General features: G+C 54.4%; 8 protein-coding genes across 8 annotated transcripts; 4 read left to right on the top strand and 4 right to left on the bottom strand.

Moving 5' to 3' along the window:
- Positions 1-471: 471 nt before the first annotated feature.
- HMPREF1541_11107 (uncharacterized protein) lies at positions 472-1,501 on the bottom strand (the record flags this gene model as incomplete). Its single annotated transcript, XM_008715776.1, has 3 exons — positions 472-757; positions 802-1,267; positions 1,318-1,501. 3 exons carry the CDS (start codon positions 1,499-1,501, stop codon positions 472-474), a joined length of 936 nt encoding a protein of 311 aa, XP_008713998.1.
- Positions 1,502-2,129: 628 nt separating this feature from the next.
- Positions 2,130-3,574, top strand: HMPREF1541_11108 (mannose-6-phosphate isomerase, class I; the record flags this gene model as incomplete). The annotated part of the gene is made up of 4 exons (XM_008715777.1): positions 2,130-2,160; positions 2,208-2,228; positions 2,274-2,368; positions 2,411-3,574. The coding sequence occupies 4 exons, from the start codon at positions 2,130-2,132 to the stop codon at positions 3,572-3,574; spliced, it is 1,311 nt and encodes a 436-aa protein (XP_008713999.1).
- A 558-nt stretch (positions 3,575-4,132) lies between these two features.
- HMPREF1541_11109 (uncharacterized protein) lies at positions 4,133-5,355 on the bottom strand (the record flags this gene model as incomplete). Its single annotated transcript, XM_008715778.1, has 3 exons — positions 4,133-4,600; positions 4,657-5,037; positions 5,092-5,355. 3 exons carry the CDS (start codon positions 5,353-5,355, stop codon positions 4,133-4,135), a joined length of 1,113 nt encoding a protein of 370 aa, XP_008714000.1.
- Positions 5,356-5,792: 437 nt separating this feature from the next.
- HMPREF1541_11110 (calcium/proton exchanger) lies at positions 5,793-7,213 on the bottom strand (the record flags this gene model as incomplete). The annotated part of the gene is made up of 2 exons (XM_008715779.1): positions 5,793-6,698; positions 6,746-7,213. 2 exons carry the CDS (start codon positions 7,211-7,213, stop codon positions 5,793-5,795), a joined length of 1,374 nt encoding a protein of 457 aa, XP_008714001.1.
- A 1,270-nt stretch (positions 7,214-8,483) lies between these two features.
- HMPREF1541_11111 (uncharacterized protein) lies at positions 8,484-9,895 on the top strand (the record flags this gene model as incomplete). The annotated part of the gene is made up of 2 exons (XM_008715780.1): positions 8,484-8,689; positions 8,737-9,895. The coding sequence occupies 2 exons, from the start codon at positions 8,484-8,486 to the stop codon at positions 9,893-9,895; spliced, it is 1,365 nt and encodes a 454-aa protein (XP_008714002.1).
- An 84-nt stretch (positions 9,896-9,979) lies between these two features.
- HMPREF1541_11112 (uncharacterized protein) lies at positions 9,980-12,103 on the bottom strand (the record flags this gene model as incomplete). The annotated part of the gene is made up of 2 exons (XM_008715781.1): positions 9,980-10,467; positions 10,522-12,103. The coding sequence occupies 2 exons, from the start codon at positions 12,101-12,103 to the stop codon at positions 9,980-9,982; spliced, it is 2,070 nt and encodes a 689-aa protein (XP_008714003.1).
- A 451-nt stretch (positions 12,104-12,554) lies between these two features.
- Positions 12,555-14,552, top strand: HMPREF1541_11113 (uncharacterized protein; the record flags this gene model as incomplete). The annotated part of the gene is made up of 1 exon (XM_008715782.1): positions 12,555-14,552. One exon carries the CDS (start codon positions 12,555-12,557, stop codon positions 14,550-14,552), a length of 1,998 nt encoding a protein of 665 aa, XP_008714004.1.
- A 1,567-nt stretch (positions 14,553-16,119) lies between these two features.
- HMPREF1541_11114 (uncharacterized protein) lies at positions 16,120-18,134 on the top strand (the record flags this gene model as incomplete). Its single annotated transcript, XM_008715783.1, has 4 exons — positions 16,120-16,485; positions 16,598-16,722; positions 16,769-17,049; positions 17,896-18,134. The coding sequence occupies 4 exons, from the start codon at positions 16,120-16,122 to the stop codon at positions 18,132-18,134; spliced, it is 1,011 nt and encodes a 336-aa protein (XP_008714005.1).
- Between the last annotated feature and the right edge of the window lie 1,497 nt (positions 18,135-19,631).

The following is a 19,631-nucleotide window of genomic DNA, read 5'->3' on the forward strand; positions in this document are numbered from 1 at the left end:
TGGCGCACCTTGACACGACAGACGAGCACCTGCGTGCCTTTCGCTAGATTCCATTCTCATTCTCACTAGGCAGGGTTTTTGTCTCTCACGGCATGTAGCCCAAGAAATCGACAGCTCTTTGTGACAGAGTGAGACCTCCTCGGCCACAATGTGTCAATGGCCCTTGCACTCCATGTTGGTTAAATATATATATGGCTCTCAGCAAGTCACCATTTCTAGCAGCAGTATATGCTCAGCAAGGAGGGGAATAAACTCAGAAATGGACGGTTGATAGCGATGTATTGATGAGTAAATACTGATTATGTCTCCGTGAATTGTTTATTAAGGCGGCATCAATATAACTGTCGACGGAGGCGATGAGCGAATGGGCAAAGCCGTTTCGTTTGTGTCCTGGTGCAGCGACCATTGACATGCCTCGATAAGAGTAGATCTCCCCGTACCCAGACACTTCCCACCAACGTCGCTGATCTATCATTTCCAGCGTGTTGGATCAAAAACGTAGCGGCGTTCTACTAGATGCTCCTTGTGTGTTTCTTCCTCGCCTTCAAACAGCAGCGCATATTGGCCCTTGGAGAAATTCCGAACCTCAGCCTCATAGAAAGTGTCCGTGTCCGGGTAGCGGGCGTAGATGCGCGAGCCCACCGAAAAGATAGGCGCCGTGACTTGCGTCGGCAGGGGGATGACGGCGAGGTGCCTGGCTGGAATACCCTTGCGTGAGGTCTCGCCCTTCTCTGGGTCTTTCAGATCATATAGAGTGCTGCGTCTGTCAGTGACCACGTCTCAGAGATCAATGATACTCACATCTTCTTGTCCTGCCAGACTCGCTTAATGATCTGGTGCTGCCCAACTCCCTCGTCCACGTCGCTAGCCTGAAGCTTGTAGAACACTTCCGTGCCTACTTGGAGCAGTCCAGGGGACTTGATCTCGGGTGCCTCTTCCTTCGCGATCGAAGCTCGGTTCTGACTGGCAACGCTGGAACTCCTTTGCGAAGCGCCCTTAACTCGCTTCAACACATCACCTCGAGCCTCGGTCGGCGTGGGCGCGGGGGAGTCGACAACTAGATCAGACTCGAGAATGGCTTTCTGATTCTTACGCGACTTGCCAGTCCCATTTCGTGGAGCAGGTTCATCCGATGCCTTCATGGCTGACAAGATGGCAATGTTGCTAACAATGTCCTCGTCGTCGTGTATCTTCTTCTCCGCTTCCGAGTTGCGCATATGTTCACGATATAGTAAGTCGAGTTTCCTAAGCTGTTCTGGCGTTCTGTCTAGGGGAGCACTAGTCAGTCCGTGGTCTTGAGCACGTACCAGTACTTACTTCCACCCTTGATCTCCTCCTCAAGCTCCATGATCGCCCGGCCGGTTCGCTCCGTCTCATCTCGATACTCCTTGGCCTTGCGGATGGCATCCAGAACGCGACCGAGCAGATCTGCCTCAAGGTCACTTTCTTTGCCTCCATCACGACCCGTTAAGCCTCGAGCATTGCGCGGGCGGCCAGACATGTTGCCTGAACTCACCCTTGTGCGTTACTCCCTCCGCCCGTAAGCGTTGGGCTTCCCTCTTGTTCCTGGAGGCCACCTGTGTCGCACCGCCAACAGCCTTATCAGACTCGAGGACTCGTGCCTCAGCTACCGCGTCCCAAGCGTATAGTGATGTCAATGCTTGTGGATGGCGTCGGGTCGATCGGTCGGGCTGATAGTTTCCGACGGATGCTCCGCGTTTTCGACGCCGAACAGTGGTGGGCGTGACTTCCGAATTGTCAATTACCGAAGATAGTGAAGTAGATTTCGCTTTCGTTGTTGTTCGCCGACGTTGGTGGTCAATGTTGTCTATTGTATATATTGATGATATGGTTGTTGGAGAGTGGCTGGTGGCATCGTGTTGATGCATGGCTGAGGGGCCCTCTGAATTAGGTAAGTTCTTAGTCATTGTGTAGTGGGATATCCGGAGTTATGCGGGGCAAAAGCACTGAACGATGAACGTGGCAGATACTTCAATGCAATTTGTCTCTGTCTTGACCGCTTCTAAGAGCTTTGACGTTCCAACGGAGAGAAACTCTTATCTTTGTCCCAGCTGGAAGGCAAGGACCATCTCTTCGCTATCGCTGTTTCCTCAATAATCTCTCCCACGATGCAGGTGCCCTTACTACGCCTACAGTGCGGTAGGTCCTACGAATTATACTGAAAGGCACGTACTGAAGATGTCCAGGGTGTAATAGCTACGACTGGGGTGAGTCTGATGAGTATACAATAGAAAATTCTGCTGAAAGGTGAGCAGGGAAGAAGGGAAAGGACTCAGCAGCCGCGAAATATGCGGCAGCCACCCCTTCAGATGGCTTCTCCATCCAAGAAGACAAGCCCTATGCGGAGGTACGTCTGCTATGACTATATGTCATCCTCTGACAACCCTAGCTATGGATGGGCACCCATCCATCCCTCCCATCCAAGGACCTCACGACTGGCCGTTCCTTACTGGACCTTGTCTCCGACAATGCTGCCCTGATGGGCCACGACATCACCTCCAAATACTCTTCCAAGCTCCCGTTTCTGTTCAAGGTTCTTTCCATCAACAAAGCCCTCTCAATCCAAGCACACCCCAATAAGAAGCTTGCTGAAAAGCTGCACGCTCAAGACCCGAAGAACTACCCCGATGACAACCACAAGCCCGAGATGACCATTGCCATTACCCCCTTCGAAGGTCTCTGCGGTTTCCGACCCCTCCAGGAGATCTCTCAATTCCTCAACACTGTTCAGCCGTTGCGTGACCTTGTCGGAGACAGCAATGCTAAGAATCTCGAATCCGCAGCCACAGGCTCATCGGCTGATGCCAAAGCCGCCTTGCGCGCTGCTTTCACCGGCCTCATGAACACGCCCAAGGACACCGTCGCAGCCAAGTCCAGAGCACTTGTCTCTCTCGCCTCGGAGGGCAAGTTGCCAGACGACCTCTCCGAGTTGGTTACTCGATGCAATGGTCAGTTCCCAGCCGACATTGGTCTTTTCGTGCTCTTCTTCCTGAACTATGTGCGCCTCGATCCCGGACAGGCCATGTATCTCAAAGCAGATGACATCCACGCCTACATATCTGGAGACATCATCGAATGCATGGCAAGCTCCGACAACGTCATTCGGGCAGGCTTCACCCCCAAGTTTCAGGATGTCAACACGTTGACCGAGATCCTGACGTATGACCACGAGCCAGCGGAGAAGCAGGAGCTAGTCCCTGTCGATTACCCGTATGCAAAATTGGACCGCACGGCCTACAGCAGCGGATCGGAATGTCTGCTGTACGACCCACCCATCGAGGAATTCTCGGTTGTCCGCACCCTCCTCAAGGATACAGGAGCCAAATGCACATTCGAAGGCATCGCCGGTCCCAGCATCATCATTTGCACGAACGGCAGTGGCAAAATCAGCGTAGGGCCCAAAACCGAGGACATCAAGGAAGGATGGGTATACTTTGTAGGAGCAACAGCGGAGGTCGTGCTGGAGAGCCATGGCGACGAGTTTGTGACGTTCCGAGCATTCTGCGAGATCGGCGGTCAAGTTCACGCCGCGAACGGTGCCAATGGCGCGTGACTGACCGGAGATCAACATGCGAGACTCTAATGGTGGTCTGTGACCTTAGCAAAGAGGGGAAAGCGTAGGCCCCCAACTGAAAGGAGGGTGGTTCAGCCTTGCTTGGAGCTCAAAGTAGTCACTCACCATCACTATAGTGGCAAAGCATATATAGCGTAGACAGATCTACTGCGCATAGATCTACCTATTCGATGCCAAGATTCGAGTCACTGTGCCCTTTTTCGACAGATGCAGCATCCCACTGGCATTACTGTTGCGAGCGAGGAGGAGCTACAAAAAAGCAGTGACATGTGCGAGCATTCGTATTCGCTGCCCCCGCCACAGCAGCAGCAGATAAAAGGAGACACATCACGGACGAAGCCAGGCAACTCAGCTTCCTGTCTTGAGTACTTCCACAGTCTGTAGTCAGAGTATACTACACTGGCTCAAGGCCACACCTTAGCAAGGCCGCCTGTTTTCTTTTGCCCCCTTCGAGAGAAATGTCTACCTTTCCGTAAGCGCGGGCATGCCCGGGCCCGAACGGCTCCAGAATCCATCTACCGACCATCAAAGGTCGATCTACCGCCTCCGACCTCGTGCCGTGTTACTCCGTACATTACTCCTAGCCGTGATAGCCAGACGATGGACGCCCGCGCGCTTCTCCCAGACGCCACTGCTGCCGGACGCGACGGCCATGATCTCCCTCGCCACGCGCTCCTTGAGGCTGACATCGGTGCGCTTCTCGCTCCCCTCGATGATCCACTTGATGGCGGTGCGGCGGCGCTGCTTGATGCGCAATGGCACAGGGATTGGCAGTGATTGCCCACCGCCGAGCACGCCCCGCTGTTGGCGGATCTTGACGAGGGGTGCTACAGAGTCGACGACTGAGGTAAGGTATTGGATGGGAGACATGGAGAGATTGGCGCGGGGGACGGCGGGCGCGGTTGTGTGGGTGGTGTTGATCGAGGCATCGGAGAGGAGGGGTCGCGCGCTGTTCATGGCTGGGGGCGGTGCGGTACGGAGGGTGCTGAGGATGTGGTCCATGTTCTGGTCGAAGTTAGTGCGAGAGAACATGAGAAGATGGAGGGCGAGGTTCGACGAACCTTTTGCGCGCGGGCGAGTTTGCCATCTCGCATGATCATTTTTGTGAATTGGTCAATCACAGGGTCGTAGCGACGACGCATATGGTCGGTGACCTTCCATTTCTCCATGTCGGGGAGAGGAAACTTGTGACCTGGGCCGGCGTCGGGATAGTCGAGGCCTACGGCACGGGTATCGTCGAACTTCGCTGCCGCATTCTTGACCTTTGCTACCAGCATTGATTCTGGTAACGCATCGCCTGCACCTGAAGCAGATTGCAGCTCAGCTTCAAGCCTCCTCGCACTGGTAGAAAACGATCGCTGTTGGCCCTCGCCGGGCTTTTTCATCCCCTTTTTGAAGACTTCGGGGGCGTTTTTCTGGGCATCTTGATCACGTTGCAGTATCTACACTCGTCAGTCACCGGAACTCCTGATATTGGTATGAGTCAAATGACGCACCTCTGCAACAGGCGTGCTCTGATCGTCTGTCTGCGGCGGCGTTTCGCCCATAATCTCATCCATCGCAGCTTGTTCTTCGGTCACATGTGGAAGTTGCGACTCGTTGGCGCCACTGGTTTGCTTGCCGGGCTCAGCTTGCGCAGGTCCTTTGATGGGATCGGACTGATAACGGCTCGGAGTCGTGGCGAGCGTGCGCTGCGGCGCATTTGTTCTGGCTCGGAAAGCTATGCGCCGAGGCGCGAGCAGAGATATCCGTGGCGGCATTATGATATGGTGTGATGTGGTGATTGGAAGTCGGAATGGGAGCTTCGCTGAACGTTTGGTGCAGTGTCGTCGGACTCTTCTCCACACTCGGAGTGCCAAGACTTGAGTGGTCTGCAAAACGATGACGACTGTTGAGCTCAGGCAGTGTTAAACTAGGAGGAAGGCTTTTACACTAGGCCGACAGTCTTGGACGTGTGAAACTTTTACGATTGCTTATGATCTGGACAAAAGGGAATATGCTCCTACAACTTGGGTATATATCAATCACCAAAGCGGCCGTCTGAAGCACAAGAGGCCGTTTCCCGCGTACTCCTCGCATCCCAGATCTTCGCTTCCCCTCGTACTTCTGGTAGACACCGCAGCTGTATAGTCGAGCTCGGCGAGCGGGTAGAGACGGTTAACGTTGTGGAAAAGAAAATCCTGAGTTCCGGCTGTCCTCAAAGCCCACCGCTGCCAATCTTAGGCTTATCGCCAATATCGCCAGCATCGTCAGGCAGAACGTAAAAAGCAAGGGCGATGATTATGTACATGCCCAAGCAGAGTAGTCCTTCGAGCCAATTGGACTTGCCGTCCTGGATCAGTAGCACCACGACCAACGAGGCCAGGAAGAAGGCCACGGTCTCGAAAGTCTCGAAGTGCAGAGACATTGGTCTGTCCATGATCCAACCGAGGATGACCAGGAAAGGTGTGACAAAAATGGCAATCTGCAGGCTCGAACCAATTGCCACGCCAATGGCAAGATCCATCTTGTTCTTGTATGCCACAATGACGGCCGTAACGTGCTCGGCAGCGTTGCCGACGATTGGAATCAGGATGAGACCGATGAAGGTCTTGCTGATATGCGCTTTCTCCACAATGGAATCAATGCTGTCTACCAAGTACTCGGCGCAAATGGCGACCAAAAGAGTAATGACGACAAGGACCGCGCCGGCCGCCCAAGGACCAAGCATAGTCGAGCCCTCCTCATCGCCCTCCTGTTGCTCGGCATCGTCAAACAGCTCGGCGTGAGTCTTGAGCTGGAAGAACAGATACGAGACGTAGATGAATAGCAGAATGATGGAGGTGCCTCTAGAGAGCACCATGATATTATCGTCTTGATCACCTGGGTTTTGGTTGGCCATGACGGCGTAGAGGGTAGCGGGAATGATCAGCGACGCAGTGGCAACTGTCATAAGCGAGGACATAGTCGAGGCAACGGTGCTGTTGAACGTCTGCTCTTTGTATCTGATTCCGCCGGCCAAAAAGCAGCATCCGAGCACAAGGAGAATGTTGGACAGAATACTGCCCAGCATGCTGGCTTGCACAATGCGAATCTCATTGTTGCGTAGAGCAATGATACTGACCTGCGATCAATTAGCTTGTGAGATGAGTGCGGCATTTTTTGACATACAATCAGTTCAACTGCGTTGCCGAAAGTGGCATTCAATAAGCCTCCCAAAGTCTGACCCAACGGAACAGCCAGCTCCTCAGTCGCAAATGCCAACAATGAAGCTAGCGGAATGATTGCAACGAAGTTCAAAGTGAATTGTGCAACAGGAGACCAGTCCAATAGGCCGGAGAGTATACCAAGCGGCACGAAGACCAGCAAGACGTTGACATAATTTGTCTTGAGGATTTCCCAGGTCGTATGCGCAACTAGGGCAGGGTATCGGATGGTAGGATTCTCGTGCTTGTGGTAGGGAGTGCCTGATTCGGTGGTGCCTATGCGGCCCAGTAGACGAGATCGCTCGTTGGGTTCGGCAGTGCCATTGCCATCCTCCAGATTGTCGCTCATCTCTCGATTATGGCTGGGGTTGCTCCCGGTACGGAGGAAGGACTGACGGATAGAGCTCGCAGCTACATTATTAGAGGCGGCCATAGCGCCAAAAGTCAGTCGACATTTGATGGCTAGGGCAGTGTTGTCAAAGGAGTAGATAATATGAGCAGGGAGGGGTGGTTGGGCGAGGAAATCTTACACATTGACCCGGACGAAGGCTGTGCAGCTGTTGCGATCTGGGATGATTAACCGCCAAGCTAGAAGCGGGGGACTAGTAAGTGCTTGACTGCTGCAACCAAGCTCCCCAGATCGGTAGGTCGAGAGATCATAGAATAATGCTTGACACCACAAGACCATCGGCCTGAGCTGCGGAATCCTGGGTCAAGTTATGGGCGGGAGGTAGAGCTGAGCGATGACGATGGGTGGGTTCCTGCGGGCTCTGCAGCTCCACAAGCTGTAAGCGGCGTACGGAAGAGGACTGGGTTCAACAGGGGCCAACTTTGACGAGCCACAACGACGGAGGCGCAACGGGAGTGATGCACCAACCAAAGTGAAAGCAGAGAAGTTGCCCAATCAGCACGACACATTCCGCGGCAGATAGCGTGCCAAGAGAGGCGCAGCAACACTTTGTCTAACTCCTGAGGCCGCCGGCAGTGATAACTACTACTACTCCGTTCTTGCTCGTAGTATCAAGAAGAAAACTCTAGCAGCACCGCCATCCTGTCGAAACGGAGCGAGGCATCGACTTGAGTTTCCCGAGTCACGCGTGCTAGACCACGAATCTGCACGCGTAACTCTAAAAAGTGTACAGTAGCAGCGAAGATGAGCTTGGCTTTGATCTACGCATGATGAAGCGCGTACGATTCTGCAGAGTATTCATCATCACGCGCGCGGCACTGCTAGAACCGCCACGACTTCGGTCATCGAACATGTAGCACGGGTGTGCTCTTTCGTGAGGTGCCTGGTGCAGTATCATCACTGACACCAGTACCCTGCTCGTTGTACCTACACCGTTCCTGAAAGTGCCGGCTTATCTGATGGTCAAGCTAATTTCTGCTCAAACTGGTAGCGTGACTAGGCAATAACCAGAGCCAGCCAAGTCGCCGCGTACCAGATGGCCTAGTTGACACCCAAGCTTGTGGTAATCGTTAAAAACTACCATATCGCGGAGCAGTACTCTGTATGCATGTCATAGCCTTGTGGCCCTCGTCCTCAGCCTTGCGAGCATCTTCACCTCCACTACTCCGCATTTCCACCTCGCTTCAAGATTCTGTGACAGAGGCCAAGGCGACAGCGACCCTTAGCAGCGGTCAGCGTGTCCTGACTCTTAAAACATAGCATCCCTTGACGACCATATGGAGCTGTGCGCGAGATGCTTCGTTCATGTGCCGCTCAAACACAGCTGCGCACACTGCACACACGACCGGCACTCAGAGCACAGGGAGCTGCAGCCGTCGCGGAAGGCGTGAGACAATGGATGCCCAGTCACCCACCGTCACAGGCGTCGATTTCGGATATCGAGGTCAACAGACTGTCTGCGAAGCCACGACGCCCGTTGACATTGGCTGATCTGGTAAAGTGCGTTGCACACGTTCCTAGGTAAGTGGAAGCTGACAGAGCACTAGGCATGGAAAGCCTCCTCTCTCCCAAGAGGCCCTAATCGCCTCAGCCAACTTCACGTTGGCTCTGTTGCCGGCACGCCTGGCGCATCGAATCACTGCACTGCGAAATCTCCCTTTCATCGTTGTCTCGAATCCGTCAGTCAACAAGATCTACAACAATTACCTGCATTCCTTGTCCACTTTGGAGCCATTCTACCAGAAAGAGATCACAACTATACAAGATGAACAGAAATTTACCGAGGTTATGGCGGACCTGGTCCGTACACATTCTAACACCATTCCGATCCTCGCCAAAGGCTTTCTCCAATGTCGAAAATACATTGATCCCAATGAAGTCACACGCTTTCTTGACCAGCATCTGCGCGCTCGCATTGGAACTCGCCTTGTCGCCGAGCAACATCTTGCACTGCATGTTGCTACAACAGACCATCCGGAGGAGCACAGGGGCGATTCGCATATTGGCGTCATCGACACTGCTCTGAAGCCGTCTGATATCATTCTGTCCTGCCAGAACTTTGTAGGCGAAATCTGCGAGTTGAAGTACGGCGTTCGGCCAAGCCTTGTCATCAATGGAGATCCTGATGCTGAGTTCGCCCATATTCCAATGCATCTGGAATACATTATCACGGAGCTGCTCAAGAATGCTTTCCGCGCGACCATCGAATCCGGAAACGAGCGCACCCCCATCGAGGTGACAATTGCTGCAGCGCCAGACGTACCCACAGGTGGTACAAAGCTGGAGTCTTTGAAGCAGTTGCGTGTCTCACAGGACAGATCCTACGATTTCTCTCAAGCCGGACTGGACGAATATTGTGCTGACCCCGACATGGTGGGTCAACTAAACCATGCTGCACCGTGCATCACAATTCGCATTCGTGATAAAGGTGGTGGGATATCGCCCGAGACGCTCCCCAATATCTGGTCTTATAGCTTTACCACCTTCAACGCAGACGAGGCAGCAGCGGTGGACAACGGTACAAGCGATGGCTTGAATGTGCTGTCAGAAAGCGGTGACCATAGTACAATCGCCGGCTTAGGCTATGGCCTGCCGCTTAGCAGAGCCTATGCCGAGTACTTTGGCGGTGGCATCGCTGTTCAAAGCATGTACGGTTGGGGCACTGACGTCTATCTTACCTTGCAAGGTGTTGGGAAGGTCACATAACACGTATACAGAACGCTTCAATGCAGCATCATTTCCCGACAACTCTACTGCAAATACGCCGGGCCGGGCTCTCCAGCTCTATCTTCAGGAGAATACCGGCACGATTTTGCGCGTTGCCCGATCCCTCAGTCTCTCCTGCATCACCTTTCCATACATGTCCACTACCCATCGACAAACAATCTTGCGCGTGTCCTTGGGATCAATGATTTCCTCCACGTTGAACGCGTTGATGGCCCTCACAGGGTTCATCAGGCGCACATACTCATCCTCCAGTTCCTGGTATCGCCTCTTGTATCCTTCTTCTCCTTCCTTCTCTCGGATCTGCTTCAGCTCAAACCGGTGACCTACTTCGATGCCACCATCAAGAGGCAGAGAACCCCAATTGGCGCTCGGCCACGCAACGCGAAAGATGGGGTCGCGCGAATCGGTCATGACGCCACCAGCAACACCGTAACTGCGCCGCGTGACGACGCTGAAGATGGGCGTCGTGGTGCTGTAATAAGCCTTTGCAAGTTCCACGCCCCATTTCATGGTTGCCGCGCGCTCAGCCGTCGTGCCGATCGCATATCCAGCTGCGAAGGAGGTTAGCAGGAACTAGGCACGGGGAAACAGGGAAGGATACGTACGGCAGTCCACAAACTGCAGAATCGGCAGGTTGAAGACATCACAGAACTTTAGATGCTTCATCATCTTCTGACTCCCACTGTGGTCCAGCGCCCCCGAGTTGACCTCACAATTCAAGCTGATGATGCCCACCGGCTTGCCTGCCATCCTCGCCAGCCCAACGATTGCCGTCCTCCCCCACAACGCTCCAATCTCAAACCAGCTGCCTCGGTCCACCACGCTCTCAATGATCCTCCAAGGATTATAGCCCCTACCCTTCCGCCGCGGCACCACCTCCCTGAGCCCCACATCTTCCCTCTCGACATCGTCTTCGGGCGCCACGCACGGTGGTGCCTCGAGGTTTCCACAGTCGGGCAGGAAGCCCAGTACGGTCCGCACCTGGCGAAAGACATCCGCCTCGTCCTTCGCCAGGTTATCGATCGTCCCATTCCGACAATGCACGTCCGGTCCACCCAACTCCTGGAAGCTGAGATCTTCCTCAAACGTCGCGCCCTCAACAACCTTGGGCCCCGCGTTGAACAGACTCCCCACATCCGCCGCCATGACGCTCCAGTGCGAGCACACAACACGTGCAGCCCCGAGTCCGATGGCTGGGCCCACCACACACCCAATATTCGGGATGCCATCATTCATCTGCTTCGCAGCCGGCCACAAAATCTTATTATCTGGCAAATAACTATACCCAAGCTGCGCAATCGTCGTCACGCTCCCTCCACCACTCGACCCATCACACAGCTTCACGACAGGCGTCTTAAGCCGCAGTGCCAACTTCTCCCCCTGCATCGTCTTCAGTGTATTACCACCATCAGCATGCCCACCACGGATACTGAAGTCATCGGCGGTAAGGTAAATCGTCTTGCGGATCCCCGTCACGGGGCACGTCACCTCGCCAAACCCCTGCGGGTTGTTGGTCGGCACGAACGAGTCGATGTGCTCCCGCTGCGGGTGCTCCGGATCACGCCGCCATTTCGCGCTGCCCGTCAAAGCGCCCAGCTCGCGCCACGTGTCGGGATCCAGGAGCTGCTTGATGCGGGCCCGCGCCCATTGCTTCCCTGAAGTGAGTTGGCGCTGGTAGCCGCGTGAGGCGGTGTCGGGCGTCCAGGAGATGCGGTGCATGGTCGCGGCATGTCCAAGAATGTCCGAGTAGTCGGCTGGGAGCGTGGCGGCTGGGTCGGCTGGAGTGCGTTTGCGCCGGGCTTTCTTGCTGTTGGATGAGGGAGGTTCGGATTGGCTTGGGTCGATTTGGGAGGAGAGCTGGGACAGGCGCGAGGTTGCCTTGGCGTGGGAATCAGTGGATGCGTTCTGCGAATAAACCGGGTCATTCTGGCTGTCTGGTCCGCCTTGGGTTGTGTTCTTGGGCGGTTGCCTAGATGGCTCTGGAGTTGGCTGTGGTTGACCGTAGACCGGATCGCTTACGCCTTTGGTGTTGGAGTCGGTGGCGGTATGCTGCGAGTAGACCGGGTCATTGTGGCTGTCTGGGCCGCCCTGCGCCGTCTCTTTGGACGGACCGTTGGCTGGCTCAGGCGGTGGCCGTGATTGACCATAGACCGGGTCGCTTTCGCCTTTGGGGTCTTTGGAGCTCATTGTAAGAGGTTGACCTTGGGCAGTGATATGCAGGTGAACGTCAGAGAGTACTATCGAGGCAATAGATGATTCTCGCAATGAGAAAAGAGTCCCAACGTATTGAGGAGAAAGGTTCGCCAAAATCGAGGACTTCGCAATGGCATCTGCGTATCGGCACCGAGGTGCAAGGCACTTTACGGTAGCGAAGTGCAGTGGTGCGTGGTCCTTACCCCAAACACCCCTTCTCCACCCCCCACAATCCGTCCACTGCCTCGGCATCTCAGTCAAAGGTCCGCGGGGAACTGGGCCAGTCCGTTCCCCTCGCATCGACATCTCGGTTCCGTTGCAATATACAATACATTTGCTTGTTTGACACCGGTACAAGGTAGACAACATGCTCGAGGCCTGAGCATCGAGACACAATTATCATAGATCAACGCACAGCCAGACGCCAGCAGAGCTCCGCGCCACCATGCCACCCGTGCAACGCCCCATCAGCAACCTCCTCATCGCCAACCGCGGCGAGATCGCGGTCCGCATCTTGCAAGCCGCCGCGGAACTCCCCTCACCACCCACCACCTACGCCCTCTACACCGAATCCGACAGCACACATGTCTCGCTCGGCCGCCCTCACCACGCCGTCAAGCTGCCCTCGCCTGCGGCGTACATGGACATCGATGCGCTGATCATGATCGTCCAGGAGCACCGCATCGACGCCGTGCATCCCGGCTATGGCTTCCTCAGCGAGAGTGCGGACTTCAGTCGGCGGATGTGGGAGGAGGCCGGGTGTGTGGTCGTAGGGCCTGGCTGGGAAGTGCTGGACCGCACAGGCGACAAGTTGAAGGCCAAGGCTTTGGCGGCCGAGTGCAAGGTGCCGGTGTTGAAGGCTATGACCACGCCGTCTGGCAGTGTGGGAGATGTGGAGGCTTTTGCCAGGAGTGTGGGATTGCCGATCATGGTTAAGGCGGTGGATGGTGGGGGTGGACGAGGCATCAGATTGGTGAGAAGCGAAGGGGAGCTGCGCACTGCAGTGGAGAGATGCATCGGCGAGAGTCCCAGCAGAACCGTCTTTGCCGAGCAGGCGGCCGTCGAGGGATTCAAGCATGTTGAGGTGCAGATCCTTGGGGACGGCCGTGGCGGCGTAAAGCACCTGTGGGAGCGGGACTGCAGCGTCCAGCGGCGGTATCAGAAGATTGTGGAGGTGGCACCGGCACCCCAGGAGAGTGTGAGTCGAAAGATCGTTGCCAAAGTGGTGGACGCTGCCGTCAAGATGGCAAAACGGTTGCGGTACCTCGGACTCGGCACGTGGGAGTTCTTGGTCAATTCTCAGGCTCGGCAGTTCTACTTTCTCGAGATCAATCCGAGGCTGCAGGTCGAGCATACCATCTCGGAAGAGGTGGCAGGTGTGGACCTGGTACGGGAGCAGTTGCTGATTGCGCAGGGGTTGCAAGAGGAGAACCTCAAGCTGGGCGAATGGTGGGAGGCTGAGACCGCTCCAGCTATGGCTTCTATTCAGCTTCGGTTATGTGCTGAGGATCCCAGCAATAACTTCACGCTCAGTATGGGCAAGATCACAGACTTCAAGTTACCCTCTGGCAATGGGGTTCGGGTTGATACCCACCTGTCTCGTGGCGGAGCCGTGGGCGCGGACTTTGACAACATGATGGCGAAAATCATCGTGACGGCCGCCACGTTTCGCGGTGCCGTGGTGAAAGCACGTCGTGCCTTGGCCGAGACCGAAGTTGTGGGCGTGAAGACAAATCTGACCCTCCTGCGAGCCATTGTGGCCGACCAGGAGTTTGCCGCTGGATTGGCCACTACCGATTGGCTGGAGAGACAGATGCACGACCTACTACAGACTGGTGAAGCGTTGAGTAAGCAGATTGAAACGGCCAGCGGCAACTTGCCTAGTCAGTCCCTGGCAGCTAATGCAGCTTCTGGTATGGGCGGCTCTTCGGTCATGCTGCGGAAAGGGGACGCTTGGGACGTCAAACTGCAGAAGGTCGAGCAACCGGCGGCGGATACCGAGCCGGCTGCTCACCACCTTCGCATTGACAAGATCAGCAGAAACGAGTTTCCAGAGGCTCTGGTCGCCCACGTGTCGTTCACAGCCCCTGGTAGCGCCTCACAAGGCTACCGCATGACGTTGAACAGTACGTCTGCCTCAGCAGACGCTGCAGCGTCAAGCCATCGTCGTGGCGACCCTGCCAACAAATCTCATATCGTGGTGCCAATGAGTGGCAAGCTCATCGAAATACTTGTGGACGAGGGGGATGAGATACAGGAGAATCAGGTAATAGGTTTTATCAAACAGATGAAGATGGAGCTAGAAATCCGGAGCCCGCGTGCCGGAAAGGTCGGATGGGTTATCGAATTGGAGAACGATGAAGGAGATGATGTTGCCGAGGGTGTACTGCTGGCGGAATTAGCTCCTGAGAGCGACAGCCCCCAGTTGAGGAGTCGACTATAGATCTATGTGTCTAAAGGCTGGCATAGACCAGCCAAGGATGTCTCTAACTCTATTACTATAGCATAAGTTACTGGCTCGTAGTTGGAGCTTCTTACCCAATAGCCTAACTCGTGCAATGCAGCAGCATTCGTGAACACCAGCGTGGGCATCTTGACCAGTGGCCATTGATCGACGATGGTCATTTCTGCAACTGTCAAGGCCGATCATGCGCGAAATGCTTTGGGGATCTCCGGAAACATACTTAGGCACTACGACGCCCCTTGACCCGTGCTTTTTTTGAATCATGAAGGAATGCTTCTCGCTTGAAAACGGGTCGTTGCATCTTGACGCAAGCCGAACTGGCCGTGTAGCTGCCACGAGGTTGAAAATGAAGTGGCTCGTACTCGTGCCGGACAAGGTCTCCGGGCAGCGATTGGTCTTCACTGAACAAGCACCCTATAAGGCCACAGCCGCAGACCATCTGCAACGCCGTTGCCCAGTAGATTATCTGGGGTGATTTACTCTGCGATCTAGCCAATGGTTGCTCTTCCGCCATACAGAAGGTTATGCGAATACGGCAAGAGTTTAAGTGCCCAACACGGGCGACCGACTACTCAAGAAAGATTTCGCGTAGACCTAATGTATTCACCTCCTACCTTGTTCTCTTGAATCGACAAAATGAGCGAAATGGATTATATAGATTTGCTATCGACCCAAGGACACATGAATGGAGCATTTGCCACAGGCTGACGGGGTACTCTGCTTTCCGAACGGAATAGCCCCTTCGACAAGAGTTGGTCTATCATCCCAAGGCTGAGGTTACCGATGATATAGGTGACAAGTGCCTGGAGAGGGTAAATCGAGCCACACAAGAGAAGACCAATAGGCTAATTGCGCTTCCAAGATGCTTTGGCGCGGTTCGAGTTGGCGATGAGCCGATGAGGAGAATGGCAAAGAGTGTTAGACGCTACAGGTGCATTGTACACGTTCAGAACTGACGCAAAGATGTCATATCCCTATATGTTAGTCTAGGCCCAGCGGGTTGATGAAGAGTAGTGGCTTGCGGAAAATGATCGCGGCTTTCGCTGATTCTGGCATGGCTCAAGGTGGGTTCAGGCCGACTAATATGCTGAGATAATCTCTAGCCTATCATGACAACAGATCAAGCAATTCAAAGGACCTGCACTGTGACGAATGCTTCGAGGGTCCACCTCTCTGTTCCTTGTCCTGAATCAACTCTCAGGCCCGTGGCTAGATTATGCTATTCCTGATGCGACTAGGTTTACCCAAGTGCAACTTCTCCTCACGGCCAAGTACGAGTCGAACGACATGAGCCACGCCTTCCCTGTTGGTAGGTTCACCCAAACGAGTACGAGATATAATTAACATGAAGTACACCGTATGCAGTCATTCTATGTTTCTGTCTCCTAACACTAACCCCAACGTGACCTTGAAATCCCCCTTTCTTTAGTCATAGCCACGCTACGCCACACGAAGTTGTGTGCCACACGTTACTCACAACCACGACTGAAAGCGGACTCGATTCTTGTGTACCTCGCACCTGTGCCGAGTTCTTGACTCGTCTAGAATGCTTGATCCAACAGCGGCAACAGAAGCATTGATTCAAGCAGGCCTTCTCCAGCAACAGTATCTCAATCAACTGACTGATAGTGTTGATGAGGCCACTTATGACACCAAGCTTGGGGACCTCCAGGAACCCTTGGGATCACATCAGGGGGCATTGTCCCTTAATTCAGCGTATGAGACTCCGAACCAGGCTGTCATTGGGATGGACGGCCTCAGTATGCTAGATTTCCAGGCTTCATCAGGCCAGCTATGGCCATTCGACACACCTATGCCTCATCTAATTACTGCCATCGATCAGATGGCTGAGCTTCACCTGGCACAAAATTGTACGCCAAATATGTCACCCACAACCACTACTGATGGCTACGTAAGTCGGCGTATCTCGCTACCAAGTAGCCAGGAAATTGTTGAGTGGCAGGAAAAGTCACGGAACGAGGTGTGTGTATCGAAAACTGGACCCAATATATGCTAACTTGCAGGAGCGAAGAAAAGTTCAGAATCGCGCTGCTCAGCGAGCCTACCGGGAACGGAAAGAGAAGGCTCTATCAGATCTGAAGGGAGTCCTTGAGCGGAAGGAGTTCCAATTGCAGGCGTTGCAGCAGGAGTATGATGAATTAAGTGCGAAGTACGAAAGACTTGAATCATCGCAGCAGCAACACCAGTCTCGGAATATGGCTTGCACTTGTCCATCTAGCAACACAGCGTCAGCCGACAAACAGCAACCCACCAGATCACGCCCAGTACGAAGCAACGACCGGCTCTCGAGCCGCTAGCCGTCTCGTGCAGATGGAAGTCACAATTATCACACCTGGACAGGTGTCGAAATTCCGTTCGTGTCTCTTCTTGCTACGCCCGAAGAACATCAGCTCCACAAAGCATGCACTCCTCCGTGATTCTCCAAAAGCGAAGCGGCTCATTTCCATTAATGTTGGTACGAGCGGGTGTTACGAGCACATGCGAAGGCTCGGACTAGGTTTCGTGGCGTTGCGTTAGGCAGCCACACTGGGTATTCCGGGCGAATGGGTACCGGTAGACAAGCATGGTCCTCAACTGTTGTTGAGCATGCAGGTCCTCCTGTCATGCATGAGGACAGATGGGTCAGGGCTTCCAGAAGCCGCAACATGCCGACATGCCGCCATACTAGGCGTCTCCGCGTCAAATGGAGTGTCTGCAAAACGTGACTACGACTCAGGCGTACGAGACCGCTCGGTATTGCTAAAGCAATTCAAGATATTCACATGAATACATGCTTCATGGCGGATAAAATCACACAGTCCTCATGCAACAATCTAGTCAATTGACGCTGAGGTCACTAGTGTAGTTTCACCCAGAGCCACAACCAGTGACGCCTTGCCTCACAGTTACCTAGGTAGGTATTCCGCGGCACAGAGCCTAAGTTGGAGCCAACTCCAAGGGGGCAAAACCATATACCGAGCCGAACAATGGCTTCCCAACAGGAGTGTACCCAGAGCATTAACGCCAAAACTTCATAGCCCACGTGGCCTTGTCGAAGTCAGCGCGCAAAGGTACCACTTTTGCATTTTAGCTTTGACATGATCCCGTACGAACTTTCCCGGGGCTTCAGTAATCCACGAATCTCGAAGTTCTGACGGATAGCATGACTGCAGCAGACGACGACGCCGTATCGTTGGCCCAAGGCTAGCCGATCGAAGATCTTCCTTGCAAGCGACACGATCTGTATGGATCGCTAGACTGCCGTGCTTTCGGTTCCAGGTGTACATAAGCAGTCGACGACTGACTAATACACGTGCAGCAGGGCTCCATACGCAAAGCTACAAGACCAACAACTCTCGTGATTTCGAAGTACTCAAGATATCTCCTCTCTATCATACCCAAGTCAATCCTGGTTTCAGGCGTCCGAAGCGGCCTCCGCCGGATCCAACTTCACACCTCACCACAGGAGTGTTGCCCGATGTGCTTTCTCGTCAGCGATCGTCCATGCGTTCTGCTCCGATAGCTGTTCCTATCATTCAGACCCTTCTGGCGCATGCTTGATACGACAATCGCCGGGTCACGAGTCAAAGACCGAGGCTTCCTAAACCACGTCAAAGCTCCAGTTGCTCACTCTAGTTCCCAGTGACACCTACGTCACGCGTGCAGCACACTTGGCGTCCAACAAGTTGGGAAACGCAACATATCAAGTTGGCAAGCTGGGCGGGTGGCCTAGTCGCCATCTCAGTCCATTGCTTGTGGAAGCGAGTCACGCTTGAACACTGGCACAGAGGATAGCGTAGCACGGACGAATTGATACTTGGACGAAGAGGTCAAGTTCTGCGAATTGAGCAGAGGATGACGTGAACGGCTCATGCATCTCTATGACTGTTGCTGATACCTGCCACACCAAGTGCATGCTTGGACCATTCCTCTGTAGCCTGCACCACCGCCAGAGAATGGTCTTGGCATCAGGCAGGCAATTTGGTGCCTCCTCTGAAAACGTTCACCCCGGCGTAAGAATCACGGTATGCTAACCGGACTGCAGTAGATGTCGATCTCCAGTCAGGTAGTGGGTCCAGCGAGGATTGCTTGCTTGCTTCACAGTGCTGCCGTGCTGGTGGTGCGGTCTCTCGATAGCGATTAGGCTTCACCAGTCATCCGACGTATAGCCACCTGAAGAAGCTTCTAGCTTCATCAGTAAGTGGTCTTGAACACCCACACGACCTAATGCGTTCTACACCTTGTCACCAACCTTCAGCTCACTCCATCCCTGAATGCCTCACTCGGTACTACAGTCCCGACCTAACTCCCACACGCAACCGTCACCTCGCCCCCCTCTACCCGTGGCACCGGACTTACAATCTCCAGCACACCATTCTCTGCCGTACGCAACACACAGATATAAAACACCTTCTCCGTCCGCGTGGCCCTCACGTCCTCACCTACCTGCGCCGTTACACACCAATACCTCGTCCCAAAGATGCCTCCCCAGGCTCTGTATTTCAAACCCCCGGCCTCCCTCAATCGCACCCTTTCACCATCCACCACTCTGCCCTCAGCCGTGGGCCCATCCTTGCCCACCACATCCTCCAGACTCCTCGCGATACCGTTGGCGTCGAGATGAGCCTCCCGCGATGTTGCCGCGCTGTACTCGTAGCTCAAGGGGCACATGCCCTGGTAGGTCTCCCACTTGCGTCGGTGCGCGACCGGGTGGCGCGCGTGGTAGGGCGTGTCGAAGTGGCCCGAGACTCGCAGCGCGAATGCAACAAGCACTTACCTATCTGGGCTCGACTTACAGGCGGCGGCTAATACCTGACCATGATACCGCTGGCTACTGAAGTGTCTCGCGTGAAAATTCTAGTGTAGTACAGGTAACATTGCGACGATCATCAGTCAAGGGCCGGCGACGTCGCCGCAATTATGGCGAGCGGCATCTAGATCTATAGGAGCTACCCTCGAAGGATACATCAGAATCGACCGTCGTGACGCAACTGCCTCGAGGGACTGAGATGTTCTACTTGGCATAAGCGTCCTGCTTGTTGTCAGGAGTTTACAGTT

The sequence above is a fragment of the Cyphellophora europaea genome, assembly GCF_000365145.1.
Source record: "Cyphellophora europaea CBS 101466 unplaced genomic scaffold supercont1.17, whole genome shotgun sequence".
Lineage (NCBI taxonomy): Eukaryota > Fungi > Ascomycota > Eurotiomycetes > Chaetothyriales > Cyphellophoraceae > Cyphellophora > Cyphellophora europaea.